The sequence below is a fragment of the Rhinoderma darwinii genome, chromosome 1 (assembly GCF_050947455.1).
Source record: "Rhinoderma darwinii isolate aRhiDar2 chromosome 1, aRhiDar2.hap1, whole genome shotgun sequence".
NCBI lineage: Eukaryota > Metazoa > Chordata > Amphibia > Anura > Rhinodermatidae > Rhinoderma > Rhinoderma darwinii.
The window spans coordinates 472,462,595-472,480,950 of NC_134687.1; the positions used below are offsets into that span (position 1 = coordinate 472,462,595).

The window sequence follows — 18,356 nt, forward strand, 5'->3', positions numbered from 1 at the left end:
ATGATTAGAAACGTCTATACAATTTATTTACAAAATGGTATGTCAAATCCATCTTCATATAGAATGGGCTTATGCTGTAGGTCTCCATTGCAGTTTACTACAAATAGACATAACTTACTTTGGGATAGATAACAAGGACCTTTTATTATTTGCAGCATTGCTCTAATATAAAGTGAATGCCTTCACATCTAATTGAATTTGTCCACATTGTCTTGGAGATATTAGTAATGAATCACGGGTTTGAGATGTCTAACGTTTGACTAAAAGCAACGTCTATGGCACGCTTTACTTTTTATTGCTTATTGCTTTTAGACCTAGTATTTGCCTGCCTATCTGAATGGACATTGGATAATGTCATGCCCATGGCCGTGGGCCGTCAGGCTCACTCACCTCCTGACGCCCACAGCCATGGATCTGCGAGCACTGGCCCCAGTCTGCTCCTCAGGAGACGCCTCCGCTCACCTCGGCCGGGTGCCGTAAGGTGGCCGCTCTTAAAGGGGCAGCACGCGCACCGGACTTTCATGTTTAATTAGCCCATACCACCCTGGACTATAAGGGTTCAGCCCCTTCCTTCCACGCCTGAGCGTTGTTGTCATACCCTAAGATTGTCTATGCAAATGGTCTCCTAGTGTTTCCCAGTTCCCAGTGTTCCCTGCTCCTCTATCCTGTATCCTGTGCTATCCTGGTCAAGTGCCGTGCTGAGCTGAAGTCACGCTGTGCTGTATACCACGCCTGTCATGCTACACCACGCCTGACGTCTACCTGCTGCCTAGTCCCAGCCGAGCCTGCCTTGCTACTGTCCGAGCTGCCACAGGTACCCTATACGAACTATAGACTGTAACCTGCGCCCCGTTGGCCAGCTGCCATACCGCCAAGGCGGTGCGGCCCAGTGGGTCCACGAACCCAACGTGACAGATAATCTAAACGACTAAAGGCCCTTTTACACTGGCCAATTATCGGGCAGACGAGCGTTCATAGAACGCTCATTTCCGATAATTGCACTGTGTAAACAGGTCAGTGATCGGCAGATGAAAGCAAACGCTCGTTCATCTGCTGATTGTATCGTTTTAAAAAAGTTAAATATTATCGTTGTCAACGTGATAATAATGTATGGGGACGAGCGTTCGGAGTAACAAGTGCTCATCCCCATACTACCTCTTTGTGAAAGGAGCAAATGAGCATCGATCAATCTCTTTGATCGGCGCTTGTGGCACCGGCCAAAATTGGCCGGTGTAAGAGGACCTTAAGATCAGTGACAAAACAATATGTGGATTATGTAACAGTTATAACATGCCATGTAACATCATTGCAGTAATTTTCTTGTGTGATGCCCCCTTCTACCCCAAAATATGTCCTGTCTGTTTCTGTCAACCAAAGGACATCACTCAAGGTCAAGAGTGTGGTCTCAAAACTGATGGGGGTTGACAGACAACAGTTCAAGTAGGGGCCCGGTAGAAAACAGGGTAGGGAGGAAGTTAACCCTTAAAGCCAAAAGCAGTTATTGAAGATGGCTCCCAGGTTGTTAGGAGAATATGTGCTTGATCTAGAGCAGGGGTCTCAAGCACGCGGCCCCTGGGGCTGTCATCTGCGGCCCGCAGGACACAGAGCCGCTAGTATCGGCACTGCTCCGAGACTCTGGAATTCCCTGACATCGCTGTCCACATATGAACAGCGATGTCTGAGGCTTCCCCAGAGCCGGAGTCCTAGGCAGAGCGCTAGTACAGGCTCTGCTCCGGGACTCTGTGGAATTCCCTGACATCGCTGTCCATGTTTGGACACACGATGTCTGGGGCTTCCCCAGAGCCGGAGTCCCGTGCAAAGCGCTAGTATAGGCTCTGCTCCGGGACTCTGTGGAAGTCCCTGACATCGCTGTCCATATATGGACAGTGTGTCAGGGTCTTCCCCAGAGCAGGAGTCTCAGTGATGTCAGGAGCACAGCTGGAGTCCTACTAGCGCTCTGCCCGGGACTCCAGCTCTGGGGTTGCCCCTGACATCTCTGTCCATATATGGACAGTGATGTCAGGAGCAGAGCTGGAATCCCAGGCTGCACTCACAACTCTACTATTATATCATGTACTTGACTCGTCACATCCAGAGCTGCACTCACAACTCTACTGTAACATCATGTACTATACTCCAGAGACATCCACAGCTACACTCACAACTCTACTGCAAGATCAGTAGATGCAGATGCAAACATCTTGTCTTAGGCCTGATTTACACGAGCGTGTGCGTTTTGCGCACACAAAAAACGCGGCGTTTCGCGTGCGCAAAAGGCACTTAACAGCTGCGTGTGTCATCAGTGTATGATGCCGGCTGCGTGATTTTCGCGCAGCCGCCATCATTTTGACACTCCGTTTGATGTTTGTAAACAGAAAAGCACGTGGTGATTTTTTGTTTACATTCAGAGTTTGACAGCTGTTGCGCGAATCACGCAGTTCACACGGAAGTGCTTCCGTGCGGCATGCGTGGTTTTCACGCACCCATTGACTTCAATGGGCGCGTAATGCGCGAACAGTGCACAAAGAAAGGACATGTCGTGAGTTTTACGCAACGCACTCGCTCTGCGCAAAATTCACGCACTGTCTGCACTGCCCCATAGCCTAATATAGGTGCGTACGACACGCGTGAAAAGCACGCGCGTCGCACGCGCGTATATTACGCTCGTGTAAATGATGCCTTATACTCCAAACAAATCTAGCGCTCCAGTCACAACTCTACTATTATATAATGTTCTATACTCCAGTCACATCCAGAGCTGCAGTCACAACTCTACTGTAACATCATGTCTTATACTCCAGCCACATCCAGAGCTGCAGTCATAACTCTACTGTAACATCATGTCCTATACTCCAGTCACATCCAATGCTGCAGTCACAACTGTACTGTAACATCAGGTCCCATACGCCAAACAAATCCAGAGCTGCAGTCACAAATCTACTGTAGTTCGAGTGCTAGAAGCGGCACTGCTCCGGGAGTCCAGCTCTGGGCAAGACCCTGACATCACTGTGGTAGCATCTGTGAAGGGCACTGTGGCCTTATCTAGGGGTGTGTTGCATTATCTACAGAGGGCACTGTGGCAGCATCTACAGAGGGCACTGTGGCAGCATCTACAGAGGGCACTGTGGCAGCATCCACAGAGGACTCTGTGGCAGCATCTACCGAGGGCACTGCGGCAGCATCCACCGAGGGCACTGCGGCAGCATCCACCGAGGGCACTGCGGCAGCATCCACCGAGGGCACTGTGGCACTATCTAAAAAGGGGCGGCCCAATCTTGACATGTGTGTCTGCCAAACGCTGCTAACTGAGCCTCCGGCATTTAGCGACACTTAAACTGGAAAGCTGGATAGTTGAAATAAGCACGTGGAGAAATATCTCAAATTTTAAACCTAGCGGTATTATTATAGTAATGTAGTATTGTAGTAATGTAGTATTATTATTATTATAGTAATATAGTGTTATAGTAGTCCAAATAACTAATTGATTAATAATAATTTTGTATTGTATCAAATTTGAAAGTAATGCGGCCCGTCAACTTCCCATTTTTTCTATATGCGGCCCACTTACCCGGCCGAGTTTGAGACCCCTGATCAAGAGCATGGAAAACAGATTAGTACAACAAAAAGAAAAAATAATTAGGAATTTAGTTAGATTGGTTAAAGGGAGTTTTTGTGGAGGAAATAGGCTTTAAATGCAGTTGCACAGAGCTAGAATACTGTATGAACTGCATCTGCTGGTAAACAATCATTTCTATTGATCCTTCTGCACAAGTAGCTGTCTTATCTAGTTTACCCCAATCGGTCCACAAGGTCCCATAGCACATTTGGACTTGGCACAAGAGGGGAGCCATCATACAACACCACAGAGGCTCCAGTAGCAATTGATGTAACCAGCCAGTTCCACATCATCCAGCCAGCCTGCAGGGAAAAAAACGTATACATTGAATGTATATAATGTATGCAAAAGTCACAAAATGCAGTTATTAAATCTGCAACCTGCCCAATAATGGTTTATGGCTCACACAACTAAATAATTGCTATGAACACAAAATATATCAGAGGTCAGTACAGAGATCTGTCGAATGATCTTTTTCTCCCCAGGACTATAACAAGGGGGAATTCACTACCAACAGAGAAAAGAAGGTTTCTACATCATTCTTTACTGTAAGAGCCATGAGACTATGGAAATCTCTGCCATATGAGTTGTGATGGTTACTTTATTGAAAAGTATTAAAAAGGGCCTGGATGTCGTTATTTAGGTAATATTAAAAATGATGTGACCTAGATTACTGGAGACGGGTCGTTGATCCAGATATTTATTCTAATGCATTACTATGTGGAAATCATTGTAAATTTCCACCATTAAACACTGGCATAAAATTGAAAGACGAACTGTAAATCAAACTTGGAAAAAAAGGACAAAAAAAACCCATGAAGCACTGCCGGATATAATTTGGGATATATGTATATACGCATGCAGAATCAAATTATTTTATACTTTAATTCTATAGGATTGTAGTACCGTTGTATAGTACATGACGACATCAGTGTTGGTAGTATTGCCATGCAAAATATGCTCTGATAAATGTTTTATCAACGTTCCCTAGAAGATAAGCCAAAAAGGAAAGGAAAAAAAAAAGTGAATTATAAATATTTAAACCAATTTTAACATACACATGGGCAAGATAAGAATAATAATGAAAAAAAACAAACTATAAAGCGCATGCTACCATGACAATAGATCACTAAACTCAGATTGTTATGTCGGTCACCCCCTTGTTTCCTCCAGACACCCGCTTAGAACGTATATCACAGGCAGAGCAGAAAGAGGGAGGGAGGGATTAGGACTCTACAACACAATGGCAATGTATATGCCATTCAGGGTTTGTGGAAAGGAAAGCTGGGTGACCACTCCTATGGCTGCCACGAGTGGTTCTTACATGTAGATGAGACCACGATAACTGATTAGAGGGCAACTTAGAGACTAATATTTCTATTTAGGGGGAAATGCTATTTATTTAAAGGCAACTATCCCCTCAATGACCGCAATCATGTTGGAAAACTTCCAAGATTCTTGAAGTAATGACATGGTTAAAGTCACCCCTGCAGTCTCACACACCATGAACATCTCGTGGAGGTGCTGAAGACACAGCATCTCTGCTACAGCTCTGCAGGTGAGACTTCACATAGAAGTCAGCAGACAGACTCGTGCGCTTTTCACACATCGTCTGCTCTGCTGACGTTATAGTAGGACGGGTAAATGGTTGTGATCACGGATTGTTTTTGCATACAAAGACCTGCAGTGCAATGGCAATAATAAGCTTCATGGATGTGACAGATACAATAATACAATGTAAAGGAATTCACACAAAACATATACTAGCAGACATTCTCCACCACGCTAAAATAAAGCTTAGCACTCTGTTCTTGTCTGTCCCAGTCTTAGCAAAATATATAATTAAGTCGTTTTATGTTGTTTTATTTTGTCAGGGGTCAAAGTGTCTCAAGCTAACCAGGAGGGGGCGTATTTCAATGCAGGATCCTTGGGCAGTTCATTACAGAATCATCCTAGAGTGATTGGGTGACACAGGATAAAGAAGTGGTCTAAAAGTGGACGAGAGAAGATCTCCAGAATGGCAGCTCAGAGGTGAGAAAATCCTGAGACGTATCTAGAGCCTCTACAACAGAAATGTTTCTTGTTGCCCAGAGCTACACTTTACTGATACAAATGTAACAATAACAATACTCAGCTAGGGCCGGCCTTACGTTGGATGGTGCCCTGTGCAGCACCTTCCGTTGAAATTCCCCTATATAGTCTACAGTGATACAGTGAATTGCCATACAGTGCTAAATTATAATTGTCATATAGTATCGTGCCCAAATAACAGTGCCATATATTGGTGAAATAACACCTTTATACTGCTGTTTAAGTAACAATACTAGACTGTCACCACCATAATTTGCAATATTATACTGTACAGTGCCTTAATAGCAATGCCACACTTTGCCTAAGGAAATTCCACAACACAGTGCCCAAATAATATCAACATACAGTGACCAAATAATAATAGTGCAATAAAATGTCTAAATAAAAAAAAGTTTATAAAATTAAGATTGATGGTGATCGCTAGCCTCAAGTGCCAGGCCCTGTGGGACCTCCACTCAGCAGCGGCAGCACACCTAAGGGCAGCCCTGTACTGAGAAAGACACATTGATCAACAAGTCTTATTCACTTTAAATGGAATGGATATCCATTGGCTGGAAACAATGGTCATCCATTATAAATTCAATGAATTTACATATTGTATATATATATATATATATATATATATATATATATATATATACACACATACATATATTATATATACATATACACACACAAATATATAGGAACTATACTTACCCCAGCCGAATGCACCATACACTTGGGGGCACCTGTTGTGCCAGAAGAATACATGATATAAAGAGGGTGATTAAAAGGCAGCTGTTCAAATTCCAGCTGAGGAAACTGGTCCCCAACTTTTCCAGTTGCCAAGAAGTCATCTAGAAATACACTGGTAAGACATAAGAATATTCATAATTAAATCAATCTGTAGAGCAGTGCCTACGAAGACTCAAAAAGCTATAATTTTTCCCCATCTTTATTGCTAAAATCTCGTGCATGTGGTCAAGAGCAACAATTTTGGGGGTAGGGGGTGAATTATACAAAAAAAATTGTTTTCTTGGCAAAGAACAAGAGTAATTTAGACATACATGAAGTATGCAGAATCCCCTTCTCCACAACGGAGAGTAGAAAAATCTTTGGATGTCTAATTTAAGGGGAGAGACAATTTCGGTAAGTAGTCAAATGTTTTGGCAGTGCCCCCAGATCTACCTACTGAGAATTGTCTTAGGTCATCTGCATCATTCTTAGGGCTTGTTCACACGTAGCGGAATTGCTGCGTATTTTCCGTCCGGAATTGCGGAAAGTGGACTGAATTGCTGCGTTTTTCAGAGTAGATGTCACCATCTCCCAACATTGAGGAAAACGCAGAAAAATCAGCACCATTTTCTGCAATAAAAACTGCAGGAAATGTTGAGGTATTTCCGCAGCAGATTTTCTGCGTTTCTGCAGAATTGCTGCAGACATTTTCTGCAGGAATTCCGTTACGTGTAGACAAGCCCTTAATAGGTTGAATCATTCTGGAGTATAAATAAGCGAACTGGAGTCCATCTTTTATATATCATAAAAATGCTATCTTATGCACAGACCCTGTACAGAAGCACACAGAGGGCCTACACGTCTATATTATGGATTTGCTGCCACATTGTGCCACTTGGAGGCACCGTATTCTCTCCTAGAGGCAATGCTACTAGGGGAGTTTATGAGATGCGATGCTCAATGCTAAGATTTTTCACAGATTCTCATGAAATTCAAGAGAAAAAAACCAAACTTTTTGTGCCTCTATGTAAAGGTACAGAATGGGCCCATAGCAGGCTGTGGGTGCCATATTTATGTTCTGTGTAGTATGGATTGTGAAAATTGGCAACAATGTCTCTAAAGGGGTGGCCTCCCTAAGAAATCCCCTGTCCATTTACCCTATTAAGGCACCTGGTGAAGAACTGCTAACAAAAAGTGCCTCTTGCTTTGGCGGACCTAGCCCATTAATTATTGATGCAGGGGAAATGTTTGGCTGGCCATGGCTTCCCCCAGCTATAGATCAGAGTTTGTTAAGTTAAACCCCCTTAAAGGGAACCTGTCACCAGCATTTCACCTATTGAACTCCTAATACCCCTTGCTGGCCCCTGCTGTCAAAAGTTCATTGCAGTTATCCCCGCTCCTAAACTCCTCCTCCGCCCGTAAATAACGGTCTGCAAACATTTTGAGCCTCGTCTGAGATAGCGCGCATGTGCCCGTCATGTATAGTCCGACACTCTTCCCTGCTTCGCCCTGGCCTCAAATCTAGTTACTGCGCATGCGCCGCTATAGTGTCCTGTTGTGCGCACGCACCAGAACATCAATGCATAAGCGCAGGATTTCATGTGAGCTGGGAGGAGACGAGGAGTTGTCAATCAAAAGTAAGGAGGCGGGGTAAACTCAGAAAGGCTTGAGGAATGAAGATATGACTCTTATGCACATTAGCATACGGTGCAGGAACACTAAAAAACTGAGGAAAACTAAAAGGTACAAAGACTACTTAAAAGATGATTATAGGTTACATAAAAATGATTTTTCACCCACTTCCACCAGGTATTGCTGGTTTTATAGGTGAAATGCTGGTGACGAGTTCCCTGTAAAATATACAATATTCAGCCATAGCATTGACTCCTTGTTGACATCCGATGTACTTTTATATCTGATGTCCTCCACCACAAGATGGCGCGTTTCATACAGCTGCCACTCGCCTGCATCAGCTGGGATCGGAGAAAACTGCGATCCCGGCCATTTAACCCCTAAGTAGAAACCTTGATCTCCCGATCGCTCTACCCGCTAAAAAAAATCATAGGGTGTCGATTAATTGGCATGGCAACGGGAGGCCTATTGCAGGTCTCCAGGTCTGCTATCAGTGCCCTGTGTGCAGAGTGTGTGTACTATGTGCAGGAAAGACCGTAGCGGTCGGCGCACAAAGAGCAGTGATAGACTATACTGCGCGGTGTAGCTGGAGAACTGACAGAGACGCTGCAATGATAGGCACAGGTGCAGCTAAAGGGACAATGTTAGTCGTTTATTATATCATTTGATATCTATCCGTGGATTGTTGCCAGTTTTTTTTTTCAATAAATCCATCACCTAGGGACAATATTGTACTTGCGCAATACTGTTTGCATTTCCCCGACTCTGATGTGCATTCTCCTCTTTCTTGGCAGTGGAAAAGTCGAGTACAAGAGAGAACCTTATAACAGGAGTGGAATCAATGCGCTGATAGATCCTTTGACAAAGTGTGTTTTTACTGCGCAGGCGTGTCCTTTTGAAAGCATCACTACTGTAGAATGACGTGAATGGACCCACATGAAGAAACAGCAGGGGCCACCATTCGGAACTTGTAAGTTCAATAACTCGGGATGCATACATATTATTAAAATACTTCCAATGCGGAAAAGTATTAGCTTCAAATAAGGTGTTTATTTAGGTGCACTTTCGTTCATGGCACAACCCCTTTTACAGGGTGGGATTTGGAGTGTGGGGAATGTGTCTTTTTTGTTTAAAATTAAGTGGGAAAAAATAATTCCAAAGTATTTCACCCAAAAATTGTGAAAGCAAAAAAAAAAAAAAGTTAACATAACTGCTTTTGGCACATCTGTAGAAGTGTGAGCTATTAAAATATACTGTTGGTGAATGGCGTTAGAAAAAAATGTTAATAAATGGTACCAATAAAAACATAAATAAAAACGTACATTAACTGGTTCCCGACCGCTGGTTGTGTTTTTACGGCCAGCTGTCAGGGTCCTTAAAACCTGCACCATAGACTATTTACGGCGCGGGTTTTAACTTGCTTCCCGAGCGATCTCTTTTACACAGCGCTCAATGAACGCTGTGTATAGGAATAGAGGCAGCGGCCGCACCGCTGTGTCTATTGGTCCCGGTGTTCATCTGACTGGTCACATGATCACCGGATGCCGTTCTAGACCCAGCACAGCCCTATTAGTGACAATCGTCACTATGAGAGGGCTGATTACCCCTGTAACTGGGGCTGCTGTGCAGCTCTAGTTACAGTGGAAAAGATGGTGTAAAATAAAGAAAAAATATATATAAAGTCTCCCAAAGGTCATTTCTGACCTTTGAGGGACAGACCATAGTAATAAAAAAATAAAAGTAAAGTGCAAAAAATAATAATAATAAATACACATAAAATACCCACCCCAAAAAAACTTTCCCCCCCACCAATCATTGTCGTAACACTAGACCTGACCCAATTACCCTAATATAGACATGTAATATATTAAAAGTTACGGTAGACAATGACGATCACAAATAAAAGGTCTATTTTAGGGTAAAACTATATTATTACCAAAAAAAAATAGATGAAATGTAAAAAAGCTTATTTTTTTACTATTATTTTCAAACTTTAAGCCTAAAAATTCTAAAATAGCAAAAAGGATGTGTATAAAAATGATAAAAAAAAAAGAAACCTGTAAAGGATCTGCCAGGCACAACTTCTGTGTATACGCCCATAGGTAATCAGTTTGCACCTGAGTCTCAGTCTCTGAGACTGATTCCATCTTCCACCACTCAGGATGGCAGGCTTAGGAGTGGGAGAGCCTATCGCAGCCTGGCCAGACGGAGCTAGCTCCCGCCCTCTGTCTATTTATACCTGCCTTTCCTGTTCCTCCTTTGCTTGTGATTCTTCTCGTGTGGGTTCCTGGCCCAGCTACAGCTTCTAACTATTTGATCCTGCTCCTGGCTTTCTGACTACTCTCCTGCTCTGCGTTTGGTACCTCGTGCACTCCTGGTTTGACTCGGCTCGTTCACCACTCTTGTTGCTCACGGTGTTTCCGTGGGCAACTGCCCCATTTCCCTTAGCTTTGTGTACCCTTGTCTGTTTGTCTTGTGCACTTACTGAGCGTAGGGACCACCGCCCAGTTGTACCCCGTCGCCTAGGGCGGGTCGTTGCAAGTAGGCAGGGACAGAGTGGCTGGTAGATTAGGGCTCACTTGTCCGTTTCCCTACCCCTATCATTACAAAACCTGCATTGTCTATGGAAAAAACATCGCAAAAATCACATCGCTAGCCCAAGAAATAAAAAAGTTATAGCCATTTAACTAACGCGTGCTAAAAATAGCTAAACGGTGTCTGGTCCTGAAGGCTCAAAATAGCCCGGTCCTGAACTGGTTAAAAAAAATAATGTAAAATTAAAAAGAGATTTATCTTCTTCCATTGCTTTATGGTCAAGTTCTGATGCTCAGAAGCCCATTGTAGGCAATTTCAGCAGTGGACAGGGGTCAGCATTGGAACTCTGACCGGTCTGCGGCAACACAGCCAAATATGCAGCAATCCACGATGCAGTGTGTTCTAACACCTTTCTATCATAGCCGCGATTAACTTTTCTTCAGTGGGATCGGACCAGACGAGCTATCCTTCGCTCCCCACGCACATTAATAAGCTTTGGGTGCCAATGACCCCGTTGCCAATTTACTGGTTGTCCCTCCTTGGACCACATTTGGTAAGTGCAATCAACTGCATACTGGGAACAACCCACACCTGCTTGCGCGTATCCATTTTTCCTGCTTTTAGCATATCAACTTCAAGAATTGACTGTTCACTTGCTGCCTAATATATCCCACCCCTTGACAGATGCAATTGTAATAATGTTATTCACTCCACCTGTCAGTGGTTTTAATGGTCGGTGTATGTCTTCCTTTAAACACCATTGAACATATATTATTAATCAACATTAAAAAGTTAAGGGTAAGTTTATGGACACAATAATCTTGTACTGATCCTGAAGCACAGCTTGTATTATTGTTCGAAGCTGAACTTTCAATTCTGCATGTGTCAGAGCTGCAATCTGCCATAAATTCTTGCTTGCTCAAAGTCTGTACTGAGCTTGTTCTGGTAATTTGCACTCTGGGAAGTGTAGTCTTTACACTAGGCACTGTACAGTAATTTGATGTAGGAAATAGTGAATTATAGAAGCTGAGCTCAGCCGTTAAGGATATATGTCGGACAATAAGCTTCTTGACTGTTCTAATTGCGCCCAGAAGAATTGAGAGGGCACTGCCTGGACTAAAATAAAGACTGTACTTGATCACTATAAAATAATGCAATGTCTTTATGAAGTAACAAAATGTTTATGTTGATTAAATGTGAACATACGCTTTAAATAAAAGGCAGAAAATAGAAGCAGATAGCATTTTCATATTTACTGTGCTTATCCCTGCTAGGAAAATGACTTGTCACAACAACTTCTATCATAAGAGAATAGACACAAAATGCATGGCCCAAGTGCAATGTACACATTAAATACAAGTGAAACATCACAAATACATCACCTACAAGCAATAGGAATTATGAAAAGAATGCATGAGTGTGTTCTCCCTCTGTGGCAATGTGATCACTCCTGTGCTTCACTATCACTATCAATACAAATGCCTGACACTCTGCAGAGACATTCCTTTTTGTGAAAAACTTTTCCTCTTGGCAGCTGCCAACACAAAGCATGTAAAACGGGAGGTGCAGGAGATTTTATGTAGCGCCGACATTATAGTTAATAAATTCATGATATTGTATGCCGTAGCATTTTGATAGGCATTGTTTCAACCGCTAATGTGATTCATATATAAATTAAACATTTAATTATTTCAACAAAGTGCATTAGGAAAGACAATTTCAGAGATAAAAGTGCAAGAAAGAAAGGTCAGGCACAAGTTCAGACCATGCAATAGGGTGGCAGATTTATGAAATGCATTTCATTTGGCAGATGGCAGAGCACAATAGCAAGGAAAATGGAGACAGATTGTGAATACAAAGAAAGACCACATCAAAAAGGTTTTGAAGTTTTATCCTAGATAAGAAGAGGGCATCCTAGAAGGTGCATAGCATCTTAATCAGGTGGGAGATGCCCACCGTAATATTCTATACCATCATTCTGAATAGACTTCTTAAATCAGTGCGACCATATGTGTGGCACTGGAGATGCCCACCATGATGTCGGCATCACTGCACTGAGGAACGAAGCTATTTTCTATCTATTCTGCAAGAGAATGAATTATAAATGGGTAACTGCCACAGCTTGCTATGAAAAATTACATTTATAGGAAAAATAATCAAACAAAAAATAAAATAATACAGAAGAAAACGAGGGAGGGAGCACGCTGTAATATGAATTTCAATTTTCACTCATTATGAGAAGATAAATCTTCTCTTCCAGACATTCAAGTGAATGCTTGTCCCAGAAATTTACATGAAAAATGTCAATGCATTACCATAATTTAAGCTGCTGAAAAATCTGTTAACTGCTCGGTGACCAAGTATGGAGTACACAGTATGTGTTCTGGACTCTAAGGGTAGGAACACACACACACTGCGGATTTTCTGTAACGGATTAATTGTGGAAAATCCGCAGCGTATTACAGTAGCAGCAGCGTGGGTGAGATTTCAACAAAAATAAATAAATAAATCGCACAAAAAAATTGACCTGCGGTGTGGTTTCTTCAGCCGCAGCATGTCATTTAATGCTGTGGAATCACTGTTTTTCTGTTGCGGGTTTTCCCCATTGAATTCAATGGGACGTTTAAACGTGCAACAAAGTAATGTGTGTTGCGACATTTGTGGCGGAATCATAGCGATTCTGCCGCAAAAATCGAAAGTAAGAAAAAATTTAAAAAAAGGTATACTTACCCAGAGATCCCTGCTTCTTCTCCAGTCTGGCCTCCTGGCATGACGTTTCATTCCATGTGACCACTGCAGCCAATCACAGGCTGCAGCGTTCACATGGCCTGCAACGTCATCCCAGGGGGCCGAAACACGCACAGAATAGAGGGAGGGGGGTAAGTATGAACGTTTTCTTTTTTCCGGCGCTGCCCAAATAAACGGACGGCATTCCCTGCAGTCTTCAGATAAATACTCCACAGAATTTTTTTTTGCCGGAGAGTTTCTTTGACATTGCAATAGCAAGATGCAAATTAGAATTTCATGTTATTAAATATGCAAATTAGTCCCTCTAGAGCAACCTATAGATGGCTACCTTGTAAGTCCATATCTGACCCTTCATAGAGAACTGGGGATATCAGCCAAACCAGAGACCCCCATGTATAGACAGCCGCTACGGAACTCTTGCTCCGGTCATTATAGAGTAGGGTACAGCTGGCACTAGGGTGAGAGTTCATTTGCATACTTCTACACAGCGAGCATTGCCTGTAGGACTCCCGACACAAAATGGATCTCAGCAAAGGAGAACCAGTACCTTTCCAGAGCCATGTTAAATCCCAAAAAGATTTACAACTTTCAATGATACTCTTTTTCCGGTGTAAGAATTACATTTGTCTTAATAAAACAGCAGATATTCGAGACTGGTATTATCAATGCACATGAATATTCCAGTGTAGGTAGTGGGCCTCTAAGATATCTACTACTATTCAGAATACAAACTAATAAGCTGGCCACAGACAGTTACCTCACCGATATTGAATATTGCTTAGATATCTGGCTATACTGTTATTTTCCTTGTGGTCCTGCCAAGTAAGATGTGAAATCTTTTCTATGGTAAAAGAGAAGGATCGTTGAAATCGCTGTCAGATCGTCACTAGTGCTTGTACTTTTTTCCTCCTACTTAACGGCCGAAACAAAAAAACCACAACATTTGGCCACTCGGAATCATGTGCCTTCATGATAGGATACATGGAATTCTCCTCTATTCTTAGATACATTTTAGGTCTATGTCTGGCTTAAGTCTGACCATGTACTGAGCAGTTTTTTTGTATGCCACAAGATCTTCCAGGAGATAATAATAACAGTCAATGCTCACAATGTGTTCAGGTCTACCATATTATTTATCTTGTTCCTGTACAAGAAATTAGAGACTCTGAGTGCCACTGACCTCAGAAGAAACAAGTGCATTGTACAGGAATGAGCCAAGCTGTCCAAGCTTTTTTCCCCAGACAAGGGCCTTGTAGCCACCATAGACATTCATTTGTCTGCAGACCTCACTTATATAGGTGGGAACAGAAACATCGCCTCTCTTATGCATGGGTTGTCTCTGGTATTGCATCTCAGCCCCATTAACGTTAATGGATTGAGACACAGTCCATTGATAAGAGTGGTGTTGGTTCTTAAAAAAAAAAAAAAAAGCACACAATTATTTAAAATTCCGGACAACCCCTTAAATGTCAATGAGCAGGATTAGGCTGGATCAACCTATGCGGAATAGTAGAAGGAAGTCCATAAACTAACAATAAAATGATCTATGGTTTGGGATTATTAATTTGATGTAATAATGCCATGAGGATGGAGCAGAAAAGATACAGTCATGGCAGACACCGCAGCAACAAATTAGTATTGCTTTTATTGGATTATCCAGTCTTCTCCATCTGTTATTGTTTGTTTTCCTTCAACATGAAAACAGCTGACACTGTCATGTCTTCATTGATGCACACAACATGCGGCAGCCCTCACCAAAATAATAAAAAAAATTTTTTTTATAAAACCTAGACTCAGCAAATGAAATCTACTACAGATGTGTTAATGAATACTTAACAAGTTGGCGTGAAGTGTCCGGTCTCCTTTTAATCACCGCAGACCCAGAATGTCATTTTACATAAATGTAACTTTTACATTTTAACAAGAAAGGACAAACGCAGGCATCGGATACTATTCTTCTGCTCTATTTCCCTCCTAGTTCATACTGGGCCATGGAACAGCGAAAAAAAATGAATAGGCACTGCCTTTTATAAGGACCGGATTTTAATACCTGTCATTCCAATAGTTGGTTACAATAAAGATGGGAGACAAGCATTTATTACATCAGTCCATCGCTAGAGTTACAGGTACAGGTTCAATACAATGACACAGGATGGGGTTATCTGAACTGGTTTATCGTCTTTGCAACAGTTGCCGTATCTACAGTGATGCTTTCTGGTACAATTTTGCTTTTACTTTTGGGAGCTGGCAGCAAAGCTGCCCATAGACAGAGTATAACTGGACTTTCACAGACAACCCGCTGCACCCGATAATAATATAACAGACTAATTGCAGATAAATGCTCCATGAATGCTCAAATTTATTGGTCTATGCACAACTTTTAGTTAAGAATGACTCAACCTTGCCCAATACTTTATGCTGCCATTTACATTACCTGCCCATAAAAAAAATGCATGCCCAGTTGCCAACTAACACAAGTGCAGGACTCGTTACAAGAGAAGGCACACCTTACACGCTGTGTGGTGGTGTCAGGATGGGTCTTCATCCTCTGGGTGTAAATAAAAAAAGTTTCCATACACAAGCAGCGAGAAGAGCTCTTGAACATGACGAGTATTTAGAAAGTTGCATAACTTTTTGGTATGCAATGATTAAAGGGGTTTTCCCACAAACTAAAATGCAGTTAAATGTGTCCATAAATGGCACAAAGCACGCGGGAATAATCGGAAGTTCCCGAGTGCAAACTAAATAAAGCGCGTTCATGAGAACATTGAAAGCGACCACAAAGCCATACTATGATCGGGATGTGTCTTTTCCTGACCATAGCCAGAGGAATGGGTTATGGTCGGATCCAAGGGCAACCAGTAACACAACAAAACTTCTGACAGTGGCAAGGTAATAATATATCTTTATAACAGTACATTGTAGAAAATGACATGTAATTGCACAAATGTATAACTGCCATTTATGGACACATTTAACTGTATGGTAGTTCGTGGGAAAAACCCTTTAACCGTGCTGCCTAAATTTCTACAGCAAAATTGACTCTTGCTACTTAAAATGTATTCATATATTTCCAGTAGGAATTACAGAGGAACGGCACAACGCAGAGTTCTAAGAAAAGATGCCCCAGCACTGTTAATTCATGAATACAAGTATTTACTAAAAACAGACATGTCAGGAGAGCCAACAGGTCTTTTTTCAGCTTTATCTGCATACTGCAAGATAAAGCAGTTAAAAAAAAATAAAACACTTAATTAAATCTAAAAAGATATTTTATAAAAAGAAAACCATAGAACTGCTAAGATTCACTATTTGCATATTTATGATGGATAGAATTGCCAGAAGTCTTCCTACCATTCAGTGGACTCTCACTAAAGCCGGCCATATACGTGAGATAAATGTAAGCTGGAGAATATAATGTGTATGGGGCAGCCCGACTGTTCCCCATCGTCTGCTGTGGAAACAAGTGAATTTCAACATGCCTGATCCATTGTTCCCAGACAGAAATCGCTGCCAGAAGTTTCTGACAGTGTAATACATTTGTATGTATATCAGGTGTGACTCATATATATTTCTTGCAATGAATGATTTTAAGTCACTATATGACTACCCAGATTTATAAAAGAAACGCAGTATGATGGATTTCAGCCCTCATCCCCACCAACCTGTTGGGAATCTTGGAGAGGTCTATTTTAGCTTTCGGGAGAACATAAGGGATCACAACAACTTTCTTCAAATCTGGTAATCCTGCGGAGAGCAGAATCAGAGTGAACTTCAGTTTTGTTAGAGTGGGTTGAGCATGCAGAGAAAATACACAGCAGGTATTGTTGTATTGTTGAAATGCATCCCAACATAATAAACAGATAAAAAAAAAGATACACATAACAAATGTATATTTATAACAAAGTAAAGTACGTCACTCCACAGTGAACATTGATAAAAAAACAATATAACAATTACTAATGCTTCCTCTTAGGCCTTATTCACATGAGCGTTGATTACGTCCATGGGACGGCCGTCACAGGGACCTATGTAATTTAATGGGGCCGTTCACACGGCCGTTGTTTCAACGGAGCGCGTGAAGGGTCCGTTAAAATATAGAACATGTCCTATTTTTTTGGCGCTTCACACATCCCTCCATAGACTCTAGTCTATGGGGGATGCGCGATAACGCATCCCGCAGGTGTGCCGCATAGATGCACCTCGAACGTGAAAAACTGCGGTTTTTCACGTCCGAGGTTTGCAACGCTCGTGTGAATCTAGCCTTAGGCATAATTTACACGAGCGTAATATACGCGCGTGCGATGCGCGTGCTTTTCACGCGTGTCGTACGCACCTATATTAGGCTATGAGGCAGTGCAGACAGTGCGTGAATTTTGCACAGCGCGAGTGCGTTGCGTAAAACTCACGACATGTCCTTTCTTTGTGCGCTGTTCACGCATCACGCACCCAGTGAAGTCAATGGGTGCGTGAAAACCATGAATGCCGCACGGAAGCACTTCCGTGCGAACTGCGTGATTCGCGCAACAGCTGTCAAACTCTAAATGTAAACAGAAAAGCACCACGGGCTTTTCTGTTTATAAACATCCAAACAGAGTGTCAAAATGATGGCGGCTGCGCGAAAATCACGCAGCCGCGCATCATACACTGATGACATGTTAAGTGCCTTTTGTGCATTCAAAACGCTGCGTTTTTTGCGTGCGCAAAACGCACACGCTCGTGTAAATCAGGCCTAAGGCTGTTCATACACAGACAATACTGAAGTCTTCTTCAGTGGACTAAAAAAGTATACAGCACATGGATGATATCTATCTGGGGAATGATCGGTCATAATATATTTCCTACCAAGACAACGGTCTCATGAAGTTGAAAATGCCAATTACGGCTAATGTCTATCTAATGTGTACAAGCTTTTATGTAATGTGTACAAGCTTCACACAATATAACAACTTTAGACCTTGTTCATACAGTGTGACAGTTATTGCATGTGATCCAAACTTTAGTATGCAAGAGCCTT

General features: G+C 42.2%; 1 protein-coding gene across 1 annotated transcript in view; it reads right to left on the reverse strand.

The window, feature by feature from the left end:
• Positions 1 to 18,356, reverse strand: part of AACS (acetoacetyl-CoA synthetase) — a 102,149-nt gene that overhangs the window by 36,089 nt on the left and 47,704 nt on the right. The window contains exons 7-10 of the mRNA XM_075833471.1: positions 17,005 to 17,086; positions 6,407 to 6,557; positions 4,523 to 4,603; positions 3,794 to 3,918 (exon numbers count right to left, since the gene is read on the reverse strand). Of these exons, the coding sequence (XP_075689586.1) occupies positions 3,794 to 3,918; positions 4,523 to 4,603; positions 6,407 to 6,557; positions 17,005 to 17,086 (439 nt within the window). The remainder of the gene's footprint in view (positions 1 to 3,793; positions 3,919 to 4,522; positions 4,604 to 6,406; positions 6,558 to 17,004; positions 17,087 to 18,356) is intronic.